This window comes from Capricornis sumatraensis, chromosome 21, assembly GCF_032405125.1.
Source record: "Capricornis sumatraensis isolate serow.1 chromosome 21, serow.2, whole genome shotgun sequence".
Lineage (NCBI taxonomy): Eukaryota > Metazoa > Chordata > Mammalia > Artiodactyla > Bovidae > Capricornis > Capricornis sumatraensis.
The window spans coordinates 48,427,955-48,443,543 of NC_091089.1; the positions used below are offsets into that span (position 1 = coordinate 48,427,955).

The 15,589-nt window shown below is 42.4% G+C and overlaps 1 protein-coding gene across 1 annotated transcript in view; it reads right to left on the reverse strand.

Moving 5' to 3' along the window:
- PSTPIP2 (proline-serine-threonine phosphatase interacting protein 2) overlaps positions 1–15,589 on the reverse strand; it is a 93,582-nt gene that overhangs the window by 24,492 nt on the left and 53,501 nt on the right. The window contains exons 3-5 of the mRNA XM_068993664.1: positions 11,751–11,828; positions 5,157–5,191; positions 3,622–3,728 (exon numbers count right to left, since the gene is read on the reverse strand). Coding sequence (XP_068849765.1) covers positions 3,622–3,728; positions 5,157–5,191; positions 11,751–11,828 — 220 coding nt within the window. The remainder of the gene's footprint in view (positions 1–3,621; positions 3,729–5,156; positions 5,192–11,750; positions 11,829–15,589) is intronic.

Sequence of the window (15,589 nt, forward strand, 5' to 3'; positions counted from 1 at the left end):
CATACTTCATGCCATTCTTCTCTCTGGCTTCAAGGATTCCTATATTTGGATATCAGCAGGATCTTAGCAGCAGTCTAGCTCTAACCTAACTGGTGTGATCCCCGGAGCCCACAGAGTGCTATAGCTCAAGACCACTCAGTGACACCCAGTCCAGCTCTGTCTGCTACCACCTTGATTTAAGTCTCCTCATGTCCACACTCACTTGTAAGGTGGCCTTTTCATGGTAACCCCAGTATGTCACGAGTCCTCTTTCAGGACTTATATAGCATGCAAGATCTTAGTTCCCCAGCTAGGGATCAAACCTGCGCCCCATGCAGTGGAAGCACAGAGCCTTAACCACTGGACCACCAGGGAGCCTCTTCCAGGGCTCCTTAGGGATGTTTTTCTTCTAGACTCATTCTTTCTGTTTAGACTGCCTCTTGTGGAAATTTGATTATGTTTTATCAGTAACACAAAATAGCGCAAAGCCACAGCCCTGCAAGCTATCAAGTGGGGAGAGGCAAGAGGAAGGGGAAAAGGAAGGAGAGATGTGTAATAATGGCCTGCAGTAAATTGCTGGCTGAGCTGCTGAATGGTCTGTTTGTCTGTTTACCTACACTCAGACTATACTCTGAAAACTGGAAGTGACAACCTATGTGACCAAGGAGGTTTCCTTCTTTGGAGCTTGCTCTCGACACAGGGCCTTCTACCATGATCATCCTTGTCTTAGTTGAGACAGTAAAGCATAATGTAGGCACCAGAGGACAGAGTGATTGACCACGTGCTTCCTTTGTTTGGCTTAGGATGCTCTGGGCTGGGAAAACACCTCAGCACCTAAAATGTCAAACCTCCAGAGCGTGGCTCCAAAGATCCCTCCCTGCCTGCCGCCTCCAGGGTTGAGAACGTTCTTTCTCTCTGCCCTCACTCATACCATCTTTCACTCTGTTGGCTTTAGCTTCAAGGTCACTGCCTCCAGGAGGCTCCCCAGACCTACCAGTTAGGTTAGGTGTGCCCACTGCAGGTTCGGCTGGCAGCTTCACTTCCTTATCTTTTAAGGCTCATTCCACTGACATGATTACTGTCACATCAGTCTCTCTGGTCCAGCTCTATGCTCTGGGGGAGGGACGGCCACGGCCGCATTTGTCACCACCCTCAGAAAACTAGTTCTATAAGCTGCTGCTGCTGCTAAGTCGTATCAGTCATGTCTGACTCTGTGCGACCCCATAGACAGCAGCCCACCAGGTTCCCCCGTCCCTGGGATTCTCCAGGCAAGAACACTGGAGTGGGTTGCCATTTCCTTCTCCAATGCATGAAAGTGAAAAGTGAAAAGGAAGTCGTTCAGTTGTGTCCAACTCTTCGCGACCCATGGACTGCAGCCTTCCAGGCTCCTCCGTCCATGGGATTTTCCAGGCAAGAGTGCTGGAGTGGGTTTCCATTGCTTTCTTCTAGTTCTATAAGCTAGTTCACTGAAAAGTTCTACCAGCCATACCTCCCCTGCCCCAGTTCACTAAAAGAAACCAACTGATCGATTTCCTTGATAAACAGAAATGGCTTTATTTCCAAGAAGTGAGAGACCAACGCGTGCAGGGTTTGACCAGTAGAAATGAGAAGTTAAAACTGACACATATTCTCCAAGATTTTTTTTCAAAGGATCTAAATACAGAAGTGGAACAACCCATAGCTCATTGTGATACAAGTAACTGTAAATTTATGAATAAACTTTGGACTTGGCAAAGAAAGCTCAGAAGCTGTTTTCCTGCTGTTGAGAGCACACAATGTGGGGAACTTTGATGACAGCAGTGGAATGAGCCCAGGCTCCACTGTTGCTTAAGAGAATTCAAAATAGTTCCAGCTGTGAGAACTTGGTCTTTGTAACTTGCTAGGAAGGGAAGTTTCAGAAGCCTTGCAAAATTAACAAAACTCTCCCTGAAACCAAGGGCACTTAAGAGTGTGAGGAAACGAGTCTCTTCTCTTAGTGGAAATCATGTGTGCACAGACCCTGGCTGTCAAAGGCTGGAAAAATTGTAAACCCTTTGGAGAACAGGCAGGGTTTGCAATGGCAGACAAAAAGAGTCTGAAAATCCAATAGATAGATGGGTGTAATACACATATACTTTGGCCCAGATGTGCCCCTCAAACCCGATACATGAACCTTGGATTTGTCTGAAAACACCCTACATAGTGTTCTTAATTGTTAGTTTCTACCCTTCCTTCCAAGAAGAGGCACAGCTGTCAGGGCAGCTTATGAAATGACGGTATATGGAAGGTAGTCAGGCTCTTAAGATGCCTCCACCCACTCCAAATGTCAAGCGGCCACAAGGGAGGTTGGAATTAGACTCTGATTTAGAACCACAGGCAAAGTTGCTGGGATTGAGGCATGGGTAAAATCAGCTGTTAACTGGATAAACACACTTCGGACAATGACTTCCAGAGAGTAAAGGGCCAGGATGAAGAAAGGTCGCCAAGAAGTCCATGCAGAGCTGTCTGGAGAGACCTGGGTGGGTGTGTTCAAGTGCCACATAGGGAAGAGTTTATGTCTCACATGAAGTTCATGCCAACCTTGGAGACCAGATATTAAAGGAAAGTTCTGTGGGGACTTCCTTGGTGGCACAGTGGATAAGAATCCGATACCTGGTCTGGGAAGATTCCTTGTGCCTTGGAGCAACTAAGCCCACGCACCACAACTACTGAGCCTGCGCCCTAGAGCCCTCGAGCTGCAACTACTGAGCCTGCACCCTAGAGCCCTCGAGCTGTAACTACTGAGCCTGCGCCCTAGAGCCTCTGCTTGACAACGAGAGACGCCGCGGCCATGGGAAGCCCATGCAACACAACTAGAGAAAAGCCCCTGCGGCGACAAAGACTCAGCACAGCCCAAAAAACCAAAGTTTTTAGGACCAAAACAGAAGGGAGACAGAACAGAGGCTGGTCTCGTCTAAGTAACACTTTAATATAAATCTGCACTTCTTGTCTTGATCCTTGTAACTTCCTAAATGTTCGCCAATTTTATTAACTCTTGTTCACTCCCACCTCCTGCCACATAATTGCCCAGAATATATCCCATCAAGCAAAAAGAGCCTGTATAACATCCGTTTTGAAGCCAAAAGGACTTGAATTTCGCCGGACCTCTGTATCCCTATTTGTAAAATAGGGCGGTTGGACTACATTCTGGTTTCCAGGGAGAACTGAGTCCCCTCCACTTCTTACCCATCCGTATCGCCTTGACCAGGAGGAGGAATGTGAACTGAAAATCCACCACCTTGGATGTGCTAGACCCTTATGAAAACAGGGCTTCCCCTTTCCAGCCACAGTTTAAACAGTGGCAGCAGATAGAAAAAGAACAGGAAAGCAAACTGGACCTCTGATTCTCACAACAAGTTAAAAAAGAACTGCCCTAGCATGTAACTGGGCACAGAGGCATCCCTGTCTAGACTGAGTGCCCACATGGTTCCCGATCAATAATCTCATAGGTTAAAAGATTAAAAGACGAGTGTGCACGCTGGAGATTGGGAGCTGAGCTAAGGAGTTCAGTGGGAAAACAGGCCTGGAGTTTTCTGCTGGAAGAAAGGCAACATCTTAATACATGTAAGATATAACACATAAACCCAACCCAACCACATAAACCATGTAACACATAAATCTAACCTTTTTTTGTAGTAACTTTTGCTTTTCCCGGAATTCTTCCATCTTCCTGGCTTCTTCTCTGAGAGTCTGGGCAAGGTGAATGTGACTTTGTGCCACATTGTCTACTTCTGCAAAAAGAATTAAAAAAAAAAAACCCTACATGTCTGAATTCAAATCAAAGAAACCATATAAAAAGTTAAAATACAGACAGAATTCTTGGGCACGTGGTAAAGTTAACCTGCTTCACTTGGCACCAATATTTATTAAGCCCCTCCACATACCCAGCATTGCCCTGACCACTACCACCAAGCCAGCAAACCTTTAGTTTAGCTTTCCACCACTAGCTGCACTAACCTAGTGTATACCCAAGGCAGGGGAGAAGCTCATAGAGCTTGCATGCTAGCACACATTACTAAACTCACTGCAATTTCAAATTCAATCCTATCTCTCAGTACATGACTCTAAGGTTCTTCCCATCTCTAACATCTCATGAGCCTGTAAGAAAGTTCTCTCTGGATAGAATGATTATTGGTATTTTTCCCTTTATTTTCTGAGACCTTTGTAAAGAGCATGACTTACCTTTCTAATAAAAGAACTGAAATTTTTATTTTTCTTGTTCCAAGGATACAAATTATAGATGGCATTAAAGATAGAAAGATTGACAGATATGACCTAAGAAAAAATTTTAAACTTGTGTGTGTCAAAATAACTTAGAATAAGGTTAGAAGAGACACAAAAAACTAGAAAAAAAATTGCAATTTACGCAACAGAGTAAACAGCTATATTAAAAGAACTTCAAATCAAAATAAATATATATATTCCAGGGTTTTAAAATGGTTAAAGAGCATGAAATTTTTAAAAAGCTTGGCAAAAATGGCCAGTTAACATTTGAAAACATATTCAGCCTTAAAACTACTGAAAAAAAACCAACACAAAATTTTTAAAATTCAGAAATATATCACTTTTTATCCTTCAGTTTGGAAAAAAAAGAGTTAAAGTTTGAACATTCTTGGTATTGGCAAGCACTGGAAAAAAACAGTGCTGTGGGTGGGGGGAAATTTACCACTTTTCAAGAAAAAATGTGGCATTTTGTAGAATAAAAAATGTTAATATAAGAATGAGGCAGATCTATATGAAATGAAATGGAAAGATATCTAGCACCACTCAACTAGCTACAGAAACATGTTAAGCACATAGTGTGCCATGTTAAAGTCCTTAGCTTGGAGGCACTAAGAACAGAAAATTTAAAGGCCTTAAACTCTGAGTCACAGGCCCAGGGAATGCTAGAAATGGACAGGACCCCCTGAAGACCAGTGCCAGGGCCTCACCCTAGATTCCCAGTGTGAGAACCACTGCCTGAAATGAGTCAAACGCACATCATGAAGTATGGGTGTAGACAGTTCTCCAACTCATTTCAACTCTGAAAGGCTATTTATCACCAAGTTGCTCTATTTTTTTTTTTAAACCAGTATGAGCTGTTCAAGTTAAAACGCAGCTGTGATGACAAACACAGAGCTCACCAAGGACAGCAAATGCATTTTTAAGGAATCACTTACGCTGCTTGAAGACTTCAAGGGCTCGCTTCAGGGTGCTAAAAAAAATAAAAGCACATGTGTAGCTTCAGTTCTGAAAATTGGCTGTACAACCTTACTATAATGCCACTGCATGTTTCTCCCAGCCCACATCTTAACTGATAGGCTGTGATCTGATCTTTGCCCATGAGCTTGAGAAGACAACAAAAGATCAATGCTTCTTCAGTCCAGTTTCCTCTCTATTGCCCCTCAGTCCCAGGCCCAAGCATCATAAATGCTTTACTGTTCATCTGGGAGGAGCCAGATGCCAAAATTCTTTATGTTTCATTGTCCCCAAGGATGATATAGGAGTTATGATCCATTTCTCATAAGGATACAAAATATTCTTTAAAGTATGATAATTAGAAATATGGATGTTGTTTTTGTTGTTCAGTTGCTAAGTCATGTCCGACTCTTTGCAACCCCATGGGCTGCAGCACGCCAGGCTTCCCTGTCTTTCACTGTCTTCCAGAGTTTGCTCAGATTCACATCCATTGAGTTGGTGAAGCTATCTAACCATCTCATCCTCTGTTGCCCTCTTCTCCATTTGCTTCAGTCTTTCCCAGCACTAGGGTCTTTGCCAACGAGTTGGCTCTTTGCATCAGGTGGCCAAAGTATTGGAGTTTCAGCATCAGTCCTTCCAATGAATATTCAGGGTTGATTTCCTTTAGGATTAACTGGTTTGATCTCCTTGCAGTCCAAGGGACTCTCAAGAGTCTTCTCCAGCATCACAGTTCGAAAGCATCAATTCTTCAGCATTCTTTATGGTCCAGCTCTCACATCCATACATGACTACTGGAAAAACCATAGCTTTGACTAGAAAGACCTTTGTCTGCAAAGTGATGTCTCTGCTTTTAAATACAGTGTCTCAGTTTGTGATAGCTTTCCTTCCAAGGAGCAAGCGTCTTTTAAGTTCATGGCCTTTATTTCATCCACGGTGAAATAAAATCTGTCACTGCTTCCACTTTTTCCCCTTCTATTTGCCATGAAGTGATGGGACCAGATGCCATGATCTTAGTTTTTTGAATGTTGAGTTTTAAGCCAGTTTTTCCACTCTCCTCTTTCACTCTCATCAAGAGGCCCTTTAATTCCTCTTCACTTCCTGCCATGGTGTCATCTGCATGTCTGAGGCTGCTGATATTTCTCCCAGCAATCTTGATTCCAGCTTGTGATTCATCCAGCCCCAAATATGGATAAAAGCCAATAAAAGAGGGATTCAAACTATGATTCCCAACCACTTCCTTTTTCATCCATTCTTCAGTCCTCATATGCTTATTGCACATAAACTACGGGCCAGGCATGGTGTCAGATGTTGGTGATTCAGTGGTGCAAGACAGACATGGCCATAGACTTCAGAGTCTCAACGGAAGAGACAGTCGTGAACACAGTGTTCTATCACAGAAGAACGAACTACCACAGACTTAGCGGCTTACAACAAGACACATTTCTTACTTCACAGTTTCTGTGAGGAAGACCATGACTCATTGTTCATACCTTCTCTCAATCTCCTCCCTTCTCTCCCTCATAACCCACGGCCTCTCCTCCCTTATAGCTCCCCTTGCCCGTGGTTTTAGTTCTTCCCGTCCTACACTTCCTTAACAAGCTTCCTTTTGAGGTGAAGTGGCTCTCGGGTTTCTCTTGCTCATGGCCACCCTCACGAATGCAGACCTCACGGGGATCACTCCAGCCACTCAAGAAGAAATGGGACTAAGTGTAGTCATGGTCCCAGCCCTGAGCCACAACAGCATAGGATCATGGACTGTATTCTACACATATACATGTAGGTGGCAAGTGCTGCTATTTTATAAACTAAAAAGCCTTGTATCTTTCAGCTGGCCTTTTCTTCTTCTTTTTTTTTTTTTTGGGCCCCTTCTTTTTAACTACACCTCATTTTTCCCATTTTGTTTATTTATCTTCAAACAAAAAGTCCTTACGTCTCCCTGCCTTTTCTCATATAAACATTCCCAATTATTACCAACACATCAAGCAGAAAAACATTAACTGCACAGTCTCTGTACACTTTCCCTGCCTTATGATACAATTTCTCAAGGAAAATGCACTAGAAAGTGTCTATATCTAAACAAATGCACAACGGGTCCAGTAAGATGCATGAGCCTCACTCAAGAGCAGATTTATGACTGAAATTAATGAGAGAGAAAGCTGGTCTTGGCCTCAGATAGAACTGGAAGTCTTTCCCCACAATGAGCTGCAGAGCTGGAAAGGGACAGAGATGAAGTCTGTTCAGAGTCTAAAATTTTTCCCCCACCCTAAGTGACTGGTTAAAAGGCCACTAAAAGAGCAGCCCAAACTCTCTTTAGTTTCTCATCAGCTTTGTTGTCCCACAACATCACTTCATTGCTGCTCCCGCGTTTAGATGGTGACAACAATCCAAGGTTTGAATGTGAACCTTGGGGATGGTGTTCTCACAATGTCCCTGCCCCCTCCTCCCAGGTGTTCTCCTTAACTGTGGGAAGAGAAAATATCCTGCCACTCTTACAAACACTTTGGCCTTAAACCCTAAAAGGGACCACCAGAAGCTATGGAGTCTCTCAAAGTGGTCAATGAGGTGGAAAAAATCCTACCTAGGCCCTGAACAAGCAAAGTCATGCATGTTCATTGAGGGCATCTTCCTAAAGAGCATCCTGGAGAAGTACCTGAACAGCCTTTCACTTCAACCTTGGAATCATAGTCCGCAGGTCTCATATCCTATTCACCTTCCTCTCTGAGAAATTCTTAGAAGAAAAACTGACGAGCTTTTTTCACAGAAGAGATTGGTGCTAGAGTCTCTTGAAAAATTTACCAAGTTATAAATCAAACATGCAAGAATATAAGAAATACCACTTTACATCAGACTCATTCTGCTAAATATGTTTTCCAAGCAATACGATGTGAGAGAACATGGCTATTTTCCCTCACATCACCTAAAAACTTTTTGGATATCTTTCCAAATGACTTATGCTTTCTTTATGATAAACAAGGCTTTAGATCCACTGACCCACTAATCTTCCTTGAAGCTACAGAAACTGTCCTTCAATGACAATGAAACTTGCCTAACCCTAATGCTATGTAGGTCTGACATGTGAATATAGAAATGTTTTACATATTCAAAAACATGAAGCTAAATCATGTAAGAAACAAATAATCCTTAACATTTAAAACAAATAAGCTTAACTGTATATGAAACTGCTTACATAACCACACAGAGAAAATAGTATTTTAAGTGACCTTAGAAAACAATATTCTTAGTGGTATACAAGGTCAAGAGGAACTGCAAGAGGAACTGCAAAAAGCACTGTAAAGAAATGTTTCATTCAGAAGTTTCATTGTTAGTAGCTGTATTAATATCATTGTGAAACATTTTAATATATATTGTCATAGAAAGCCAATAATTATGCTAATATTGTCAGGAACCAAGATTTTCTATGTAAGAGGAAATAAATATAAATAAGTGAATTATAAATTAAATTGGAATTAGACACATCAATATGAACTCAAGCTTTTAAAATATGTCCCCTGGGACGTCCCTGCTAATCCAGCGGTTAAGAATATGTCTTGCAATGCAGGGCTCATAGGTTCAACCCCTGGTTAGGGAACAAAGATCCCACATACCAGGGAGCAACTAAGTCGTGCAGCACAACTAGGGAGTCTGCTGGCTGCAACTAAAACCCAAGATGGCAAAATAAATAAATAATAAACAAAATAAAATCTGTCCCCTGAAAGAGCCTAGAAACAGTGACATCTCTGTGACTATGGCCAACGCTAGAACTCAGTTTCATAGATAAATATGGCTAATTACTAGGAGAACTTGGAGAAATACTTAGTAAAATCTAATTGACTCCAGATTTAAATTCATAAAAAATTACATTAAGAAAATATGATGAGTATGAATAATTGTTAAATTTAAGTGATGGATTCACAGCCATTCGTTATGTTTGCCTTTTTACTTTTCAGTGTGTTTTTACATTTAAAACATCAGAAATATAAATAATAAAATCAACAAATAAATTCTCCATGTACTAATGTCCTATGTCTAAGGGTAACATGTATTTTAAGGCCTGCAGCGTGCTCAGTCTCTCAGTTAGGTCGGACTCTTTGTGACCCCATGGACTGTAGCTTGCCAGGCTTCTCTGTCCATAGGATTCTCCAGGCACGAATACTGGAGTGGGTTGCCCTTTCCTTCTCCAGGGGATCTTCCTGACACAGGGATCGAACCGGAGTCTCCTGCATGGGCAGGCAGATTCTTTACCACTGAGCCACAGGTGCAGCAGCCCCTTTTAAAGCCTTATGTAACTATTACTACTTTAAATATCTCCCAGTGTTTTCCTCCTCCTCAGTAATCCAGTACTTTGCAATCTGGGATGAGTGCGTGTGCGGGTGTGGGTGTGTGTGTCTTAGGATCAAGAGAAGAGAAAAGGAAGGGCAATGTCTTGTCTGCCTCCAACTATTGCTTCTGAGAGGACACAGACCTCAGGGCAGGTTTGCTGCTGTCTACAGCACAAAGCAGTGTGCACGACAGCATGAGGTACGATTTCATCTGCAGAGATCTACAAAGGTCTGCCTAAACTATTCCCCCAAGTCTCCCTCCATGTGCTACCTTACAGAAGGAATCGAGAAATTTCCATGTGCATAGGACTGGCTACATAATTTGTGAGGCCCACTGCAAAACAAAAATGTGCCATTCTTTGTTTATAAATCACTAAGAATTTCAAATAGTGACAGCAAAGAGTAAGAATCCTCCTGATAATGAAGGAAATGCAAGAGATGTGGGTTCAATCCCTGAGTCGGGAGGATCCCCTGGAGAAGAAAAGGGCTACCTACTCCAATATTCTTGCCTGGAGAATCCCATGGACAGAGGAGCCTGGCAGGCTACAGTCCGTGGGGTCGCACAGAGTCAGACATGACTGGTGACAGAGCACATATCAGTACAAAGAGTATGAAACCAGTGCTGAAGCCGATCTGCATTTGCGATCCCATATGATCCCATATGATCCTATATGATCCCATATGACTGCCCAAGTCAGCCCTGCACATGAAGGACTGTGTTCCCAAAGTAGGTGCCATGTCTGGACATCTCTGTATCCTCAAGAGTGTTCAATGAATGATGGAAGAATGAATAATCGAGGTACAGAATCCCAACATCAATGGTGAGAACTATGAAATGATGCAAAGACAGTCTCTCATAACTATTACAAACTATGTGTTTCATATAACATATACACATTTACAAATATATATATAAAACAATAATACACTCTACTGAATTTCTAGCATAAAATTATGCATTCAGTTCAATTCACTTCAGTCGCTAAGTCGTGTTCGACTCTTTGCAACCCCATGAATCGCAGCACGCCAGGCCTCCCTGTCCATCATCAACACCCGGAGTTCACTTAGACTCAGGTCCATTGAGTCAGTGATGCCATCCAGCCATCTCACCCTCTGTTGTCCCCTTCTCCTCCTGCCCCCAATCTCTCCCAGCATCAGTCTTTTCCAATGAGTCAACTCTTCGCATGAGGTGGCCAAATTACTGGAGTTTCAGCTTTAGCATCATTCCTTCCAAAGAACACCCAGGGCTGATCTCCTTCAGAATGGACTGGTTGGATCTCCTTGCAGTCCAAGGGACTCTCAAGAGTCTTCTCCAACACCACAGTTCAAAAGCATCAATTCTTCGGCACTCAGCTTTCTTCACAGTCCAAATCTCACATCCATACATGATCACTGGAAAAACCATAGCCTTGACTAGACGGACCTTGGTCGGCAAAGTAATGTCTCTGCTTTTGAATATGCTATCTAGGTTGGTCATAACTTTCCTTCCAAGGAGTAAGCGTCTTTTAATTTCATGGCTGCAATCACCATCTGCAGTGATTTTGGAGCTCAAAAAAATAAAGTCTGACACTGTTTCCACTGTTTCCCCATCTATTTCCCATGAAGTGATGGGACCACATGCCATGATCTTTGTTTTCTGAATGTTGAGCTTGAAGCCAACTTTTTCACTCTCCTCTTTCACTTTCATCAAGAGGCTTTTTAGTTCCTCTTCACTTTCTGCCATTAGAGTGGTGTCATCTGCATATCTGAGGTGATTGATATTTCTCCCGGCAATCTTGATTCCAGCTTGTGTTTCTTCCAGTCCAACGTTTCTCATGATGTACTCTGCATATAAGTTAAATAAGCAGGGTGACAATATACAGCCTTGACGTACTTTTTCCTATTTGAAACCAGTCTGTTGTTCCATGTCCAGTTCTAACTGTTGCTTCCTGACCTGCATACAGATTTCTCAAGAGGCAGGTCAGGTGGTCTGGTATTCCCATCTCTTTCAGAATTTTCCACAGTTTATTATAAAAAGTATACACAGAAAAGGACTTCAAGGAAAATTTAGAAAATATTAATAATGAGTTATGGCTTCATAGTTCATTTTAGATTTCTTTCTGTATTTCTATTTTTCACAACTAGAAATAAGAAAAAAAGTAAACATTTTTTTCACCCCACACATTTCACTCTACTGGCCAGGTCTGTCTGATGAAGTGACGGGGCTCCTGAGTGGTATCAGACAACCTGGAAACCAGAAAGAAACGTGGCACCTACTTGGTCTCAGACTGTCCACATGGCTTCTTCCTAGCGAGGCTGAGCAGATCTTTGCCATATCTCTCTTCAATTGATGCCCTAAGGAAAACAGGAGAGAGAGTTCTGAGTCCTTCTCAGGGCTGATTCTTATTTATGACACATGGCCCCTCCCTTGAAGGCAAAATTGCGTCTTTTACACAGAAGTTCACAATTCTCTAAAATGTGAAACTCCTACTACAGAACCAGGAAGAATTGTAAAAGACCAGTGACCTCCATCTCTATGGTGTTCTTCTCCAGCAAAAAGTCTATAGCATGAATAATTAAGGCCAAACCAAGTACAGTCCCTTGACCAGCACAGGTTACTACATTACAGACTAATTTTCAAAACTCTGATCCAAAAAGATATATGTGTGTGTGTATATATATATATATATATGTTTATAGTCTACACAAATCTATACAGATATGAAATGTACACATTTTAAGTGGAGTAAAAGATATTTCCGTCAAATGCTGCACTCCTTAGGCCTACCCCTCCCATCTTCTCTATGAGTATCCTTTTACCAACCTAAGAGGTCTCCTGCATTGCAGGCAGATTCTTTACTGCCTGAGCCACCAGGGAAGCCCCATAGCGTTCTCCTTTTTATTGTCTCCATAGTTCTGCTTTTTCCAGAAGGTCATGTAGTTGGAATCGCATGGTATGTAGCTTTTTCAGACTGACTTCTTTTACCTAGCAATATGCTTTTAAGATTCTCTCATGTCCTTCTGTGGCTGGATAGCCCATTTCTTCTTATTGATGAATGATATTCCATTGTAAGAGTGTACTACAGTTTATTTGTTCACCTATTGAAGGACATCTTATGTTGTGAAAATTGCTCAATCATGTGCATCTCTTTGTGGCCACACGGGCCCTGGAAGGGGTCTGCCTTCCTGCAACAAATGGCGACTCTGGTGGGACTCTTCTTTGCTGAGACTGACATCCTGACCACTCGATGTACTCAGGGGCCAGCTTGCCTGCCAATGGACCAGACCCAGCGGCCGCTACTGGGACCCTTTTATCCCTGGTCTCCTCGTGACGCGGACAACTGGCCAGAGTGCCCCGACCAATAAGGAACAAGAGACTTTATTGACCTCTCTCCCCTTCCCTCTCTCTTTCCTCTCCTTAACCCTTCCTATCGTTCCGTGTTTTTCTAGTCCCCTGGTCCTGGATGCAGGAATCTGGTCGAACGGCCCTCAGACTGAGCTGAGGATTGGAGACTGATCGCCTCCTCTTGGCAGAGAACTCAAATTCTGGTTCTGGCCTGGTCTGATTTCTGGTAGGGTCGAGTTTCAGTCCTGCCTTCTCTGGAGGCCCAGGGTCAAGTCCCATAACGCCTGGGTATCTGTAGGTGGCAGGAGACGTCTGTAAGGCCACCCCTTTCATCCCCCTCCTCCCGCCTCCTCCCCTTTCTTCTTTCAACCTGGCTTCCTTTCCTCTCTTGAAATCTTTGATGTTAGTACTCGGATCTGAAGTTCTGTGTCTCTATAGGAGGTTTTCTGAGAGACTGTATTCTTGTATTTAAGGGCTTCCCTGGTGGTGCAGAGGTTAAAGCATCTGCCTGCAATGTGGGAGACCTGGGTTCGATCCCTAGGTCGGGAAGATCCCCTGGAGAAGGAAATGGCAACCCACTCCAGTATTCTTGCCTGGAGAATCCCATGGATGGAGGAGCTTGGTGGGCTACAGTCCACGGGTTGCAAAGAGTCAGACACGACTGAGCAACTTCACTTTCACTATGTGTGAAAGTTGCTCAGTCGTGTCCACCTCTTTGTGGCCACAAGAGCTACACAGTCCACGGAATTCTCTAGGCTAGAATACTAGAGTAGGTAGCCTTCCCCTTCTCCAGGGGATCTTCCCAACCCAGGAATCGAACCCAGGTCTCCCGCATTGTGGGCAGATTCTTTACCAGCTGAGCCACAAGGGAAGCCCTTAGAGTTCCCTGTTCATGGTCAATTCAAGTATGTAGCTAAACTGCACCAAGGAGATGAGAACTTCACAGTAGAAACCCTGCAGTCACATGTCTCACACTGTTGCTTGGTGCGGTCTTATGGGTCTGTCTAAAGCACAAAATATCCCCTTTCCCCCTTTCCTGCTCCCCACAGCCTCTGTCACCATTTCCACTTTGCGTCCCAGCCCCAGTTTTATCTAAATCCTACTATCAAGTTATGGACCTTTAGGTTCATATATCCCAGTTAAAAAAAATTTTTTAAGTATAATATGAATACATTCTCACGGCAAAAGATTCAAACAACACAAAGTCTTATGAAATAAAACACAAACGCCTCCCCTCACGCTCTCCCCCAACCCCACGCCCCTGCCCGGGAGGAGCCACTGCTGAAACTGCTATGTATCCTTCCAGTCCTTTCTCTGCATTTTCATAGCCATCTCTCACAAACACACAGCTTTTCATAGTTACATAACTGAGGTCATTCTATTACTTGCTGTTCTGTTTTCACCTAGTAATAGGTCGGTCACATAGATCTTTCTTTATCAGTACACGCCAACTACCGTGTTTGTAATTAGGCGTTTCCCACAGTTCAAGGTCACCCTAATTGCTTTGCTTTTCACTACTGCCAAGAAGAGTTAAATGAACATCCTCAGGCAGATATTCACGGGCATCTCTGAGAATGTTTCTCTAGCTAAGCTAGGACTTCTGAGAAAGTGGATTTACTAGATCAGAAGAATACATCTATCTTTTTTTTTTTTACATTATATTTTCTTTTCTTTATTTTTTTTCTTTGTAAAAATTTTAGTGAAGTACAACTGATTTACAAAGTTGTTAATTTGTGCTGTACAGCAGTGACTCAATTATACATATATAAATTCTTATTCTTTTCCACTATGGTCTTGTCACAAGATGTTAAGAATATATCTTTTAAATGCTGGAAAACAGTGTTGAATTGCTCTCCAAAAGAGCCTTCTCAATTTATATTTTCACCAAAAGTGTGCAAGCAATCCCATTCCCAAAAACCCTCCCCAACACTGTATATTATCAGTCATCACTAGCCTTTAGCAAGAGAGGTTTAAAAAAAGTTCTCATTTAAATTTACTTTTCCTTGATTTCAGTGATTATGCATTTTATATATTTATTTCTATATGTTATTTTATGAGTTACATGGGCATATCACCCCAATTTTTTAACTGAACATTTTACCTTTTTCCTATTATTTTGTAGAAGTTCTTCATATATTATGCATCTCAATTTTTATTCTTACATGTTTAGTTTCTCCCACTCTCATCTGTCTTTTCTAAATAATCTTATCCACTTTATTAAAATGATACATGCTCATTGTTCAAAAATGAACAAAAAGAAAAATACAAAGAAGAAAGCAACAAACTGTCCAAAATCCACCAACTAAAAATAATTAGTATTAACATTCGGTGATGATGGTAATGGGCATTTCTTTACACAGATATGCAGGCAGGATGGATGGACAGATAGGCATGAGTAATTTTAAAAGAATGAGACTATATTCTATCAGTTCCGTTCAGTTGCTCAGTTGTGTCCAACTCTTTGCAACCCCATGGACTGCAGCACTCCAGGCTTCCCTGTCCATCACCAACTCCGGGAGCTTTACTGAGCCTGCGCACACTAGAGCCTGTGTTCCGCCACAGGAGACGCCCTCGCACACTGCAGCTAGTAGAAAGCCCATGCACCACCACAAAGACCCAGCACAGCAAACATTTTAAAAATAAATGACATAATATAAAAATAAGGTATTAAGCCTAATTTTAGCTAAATTTCACAGAAGAAAAGGAAACTGAAAGGAAGCTGAAGGAATTGCTGGATTTCAAACGAGTGTTTCTCTAGCACAGGAAAAAT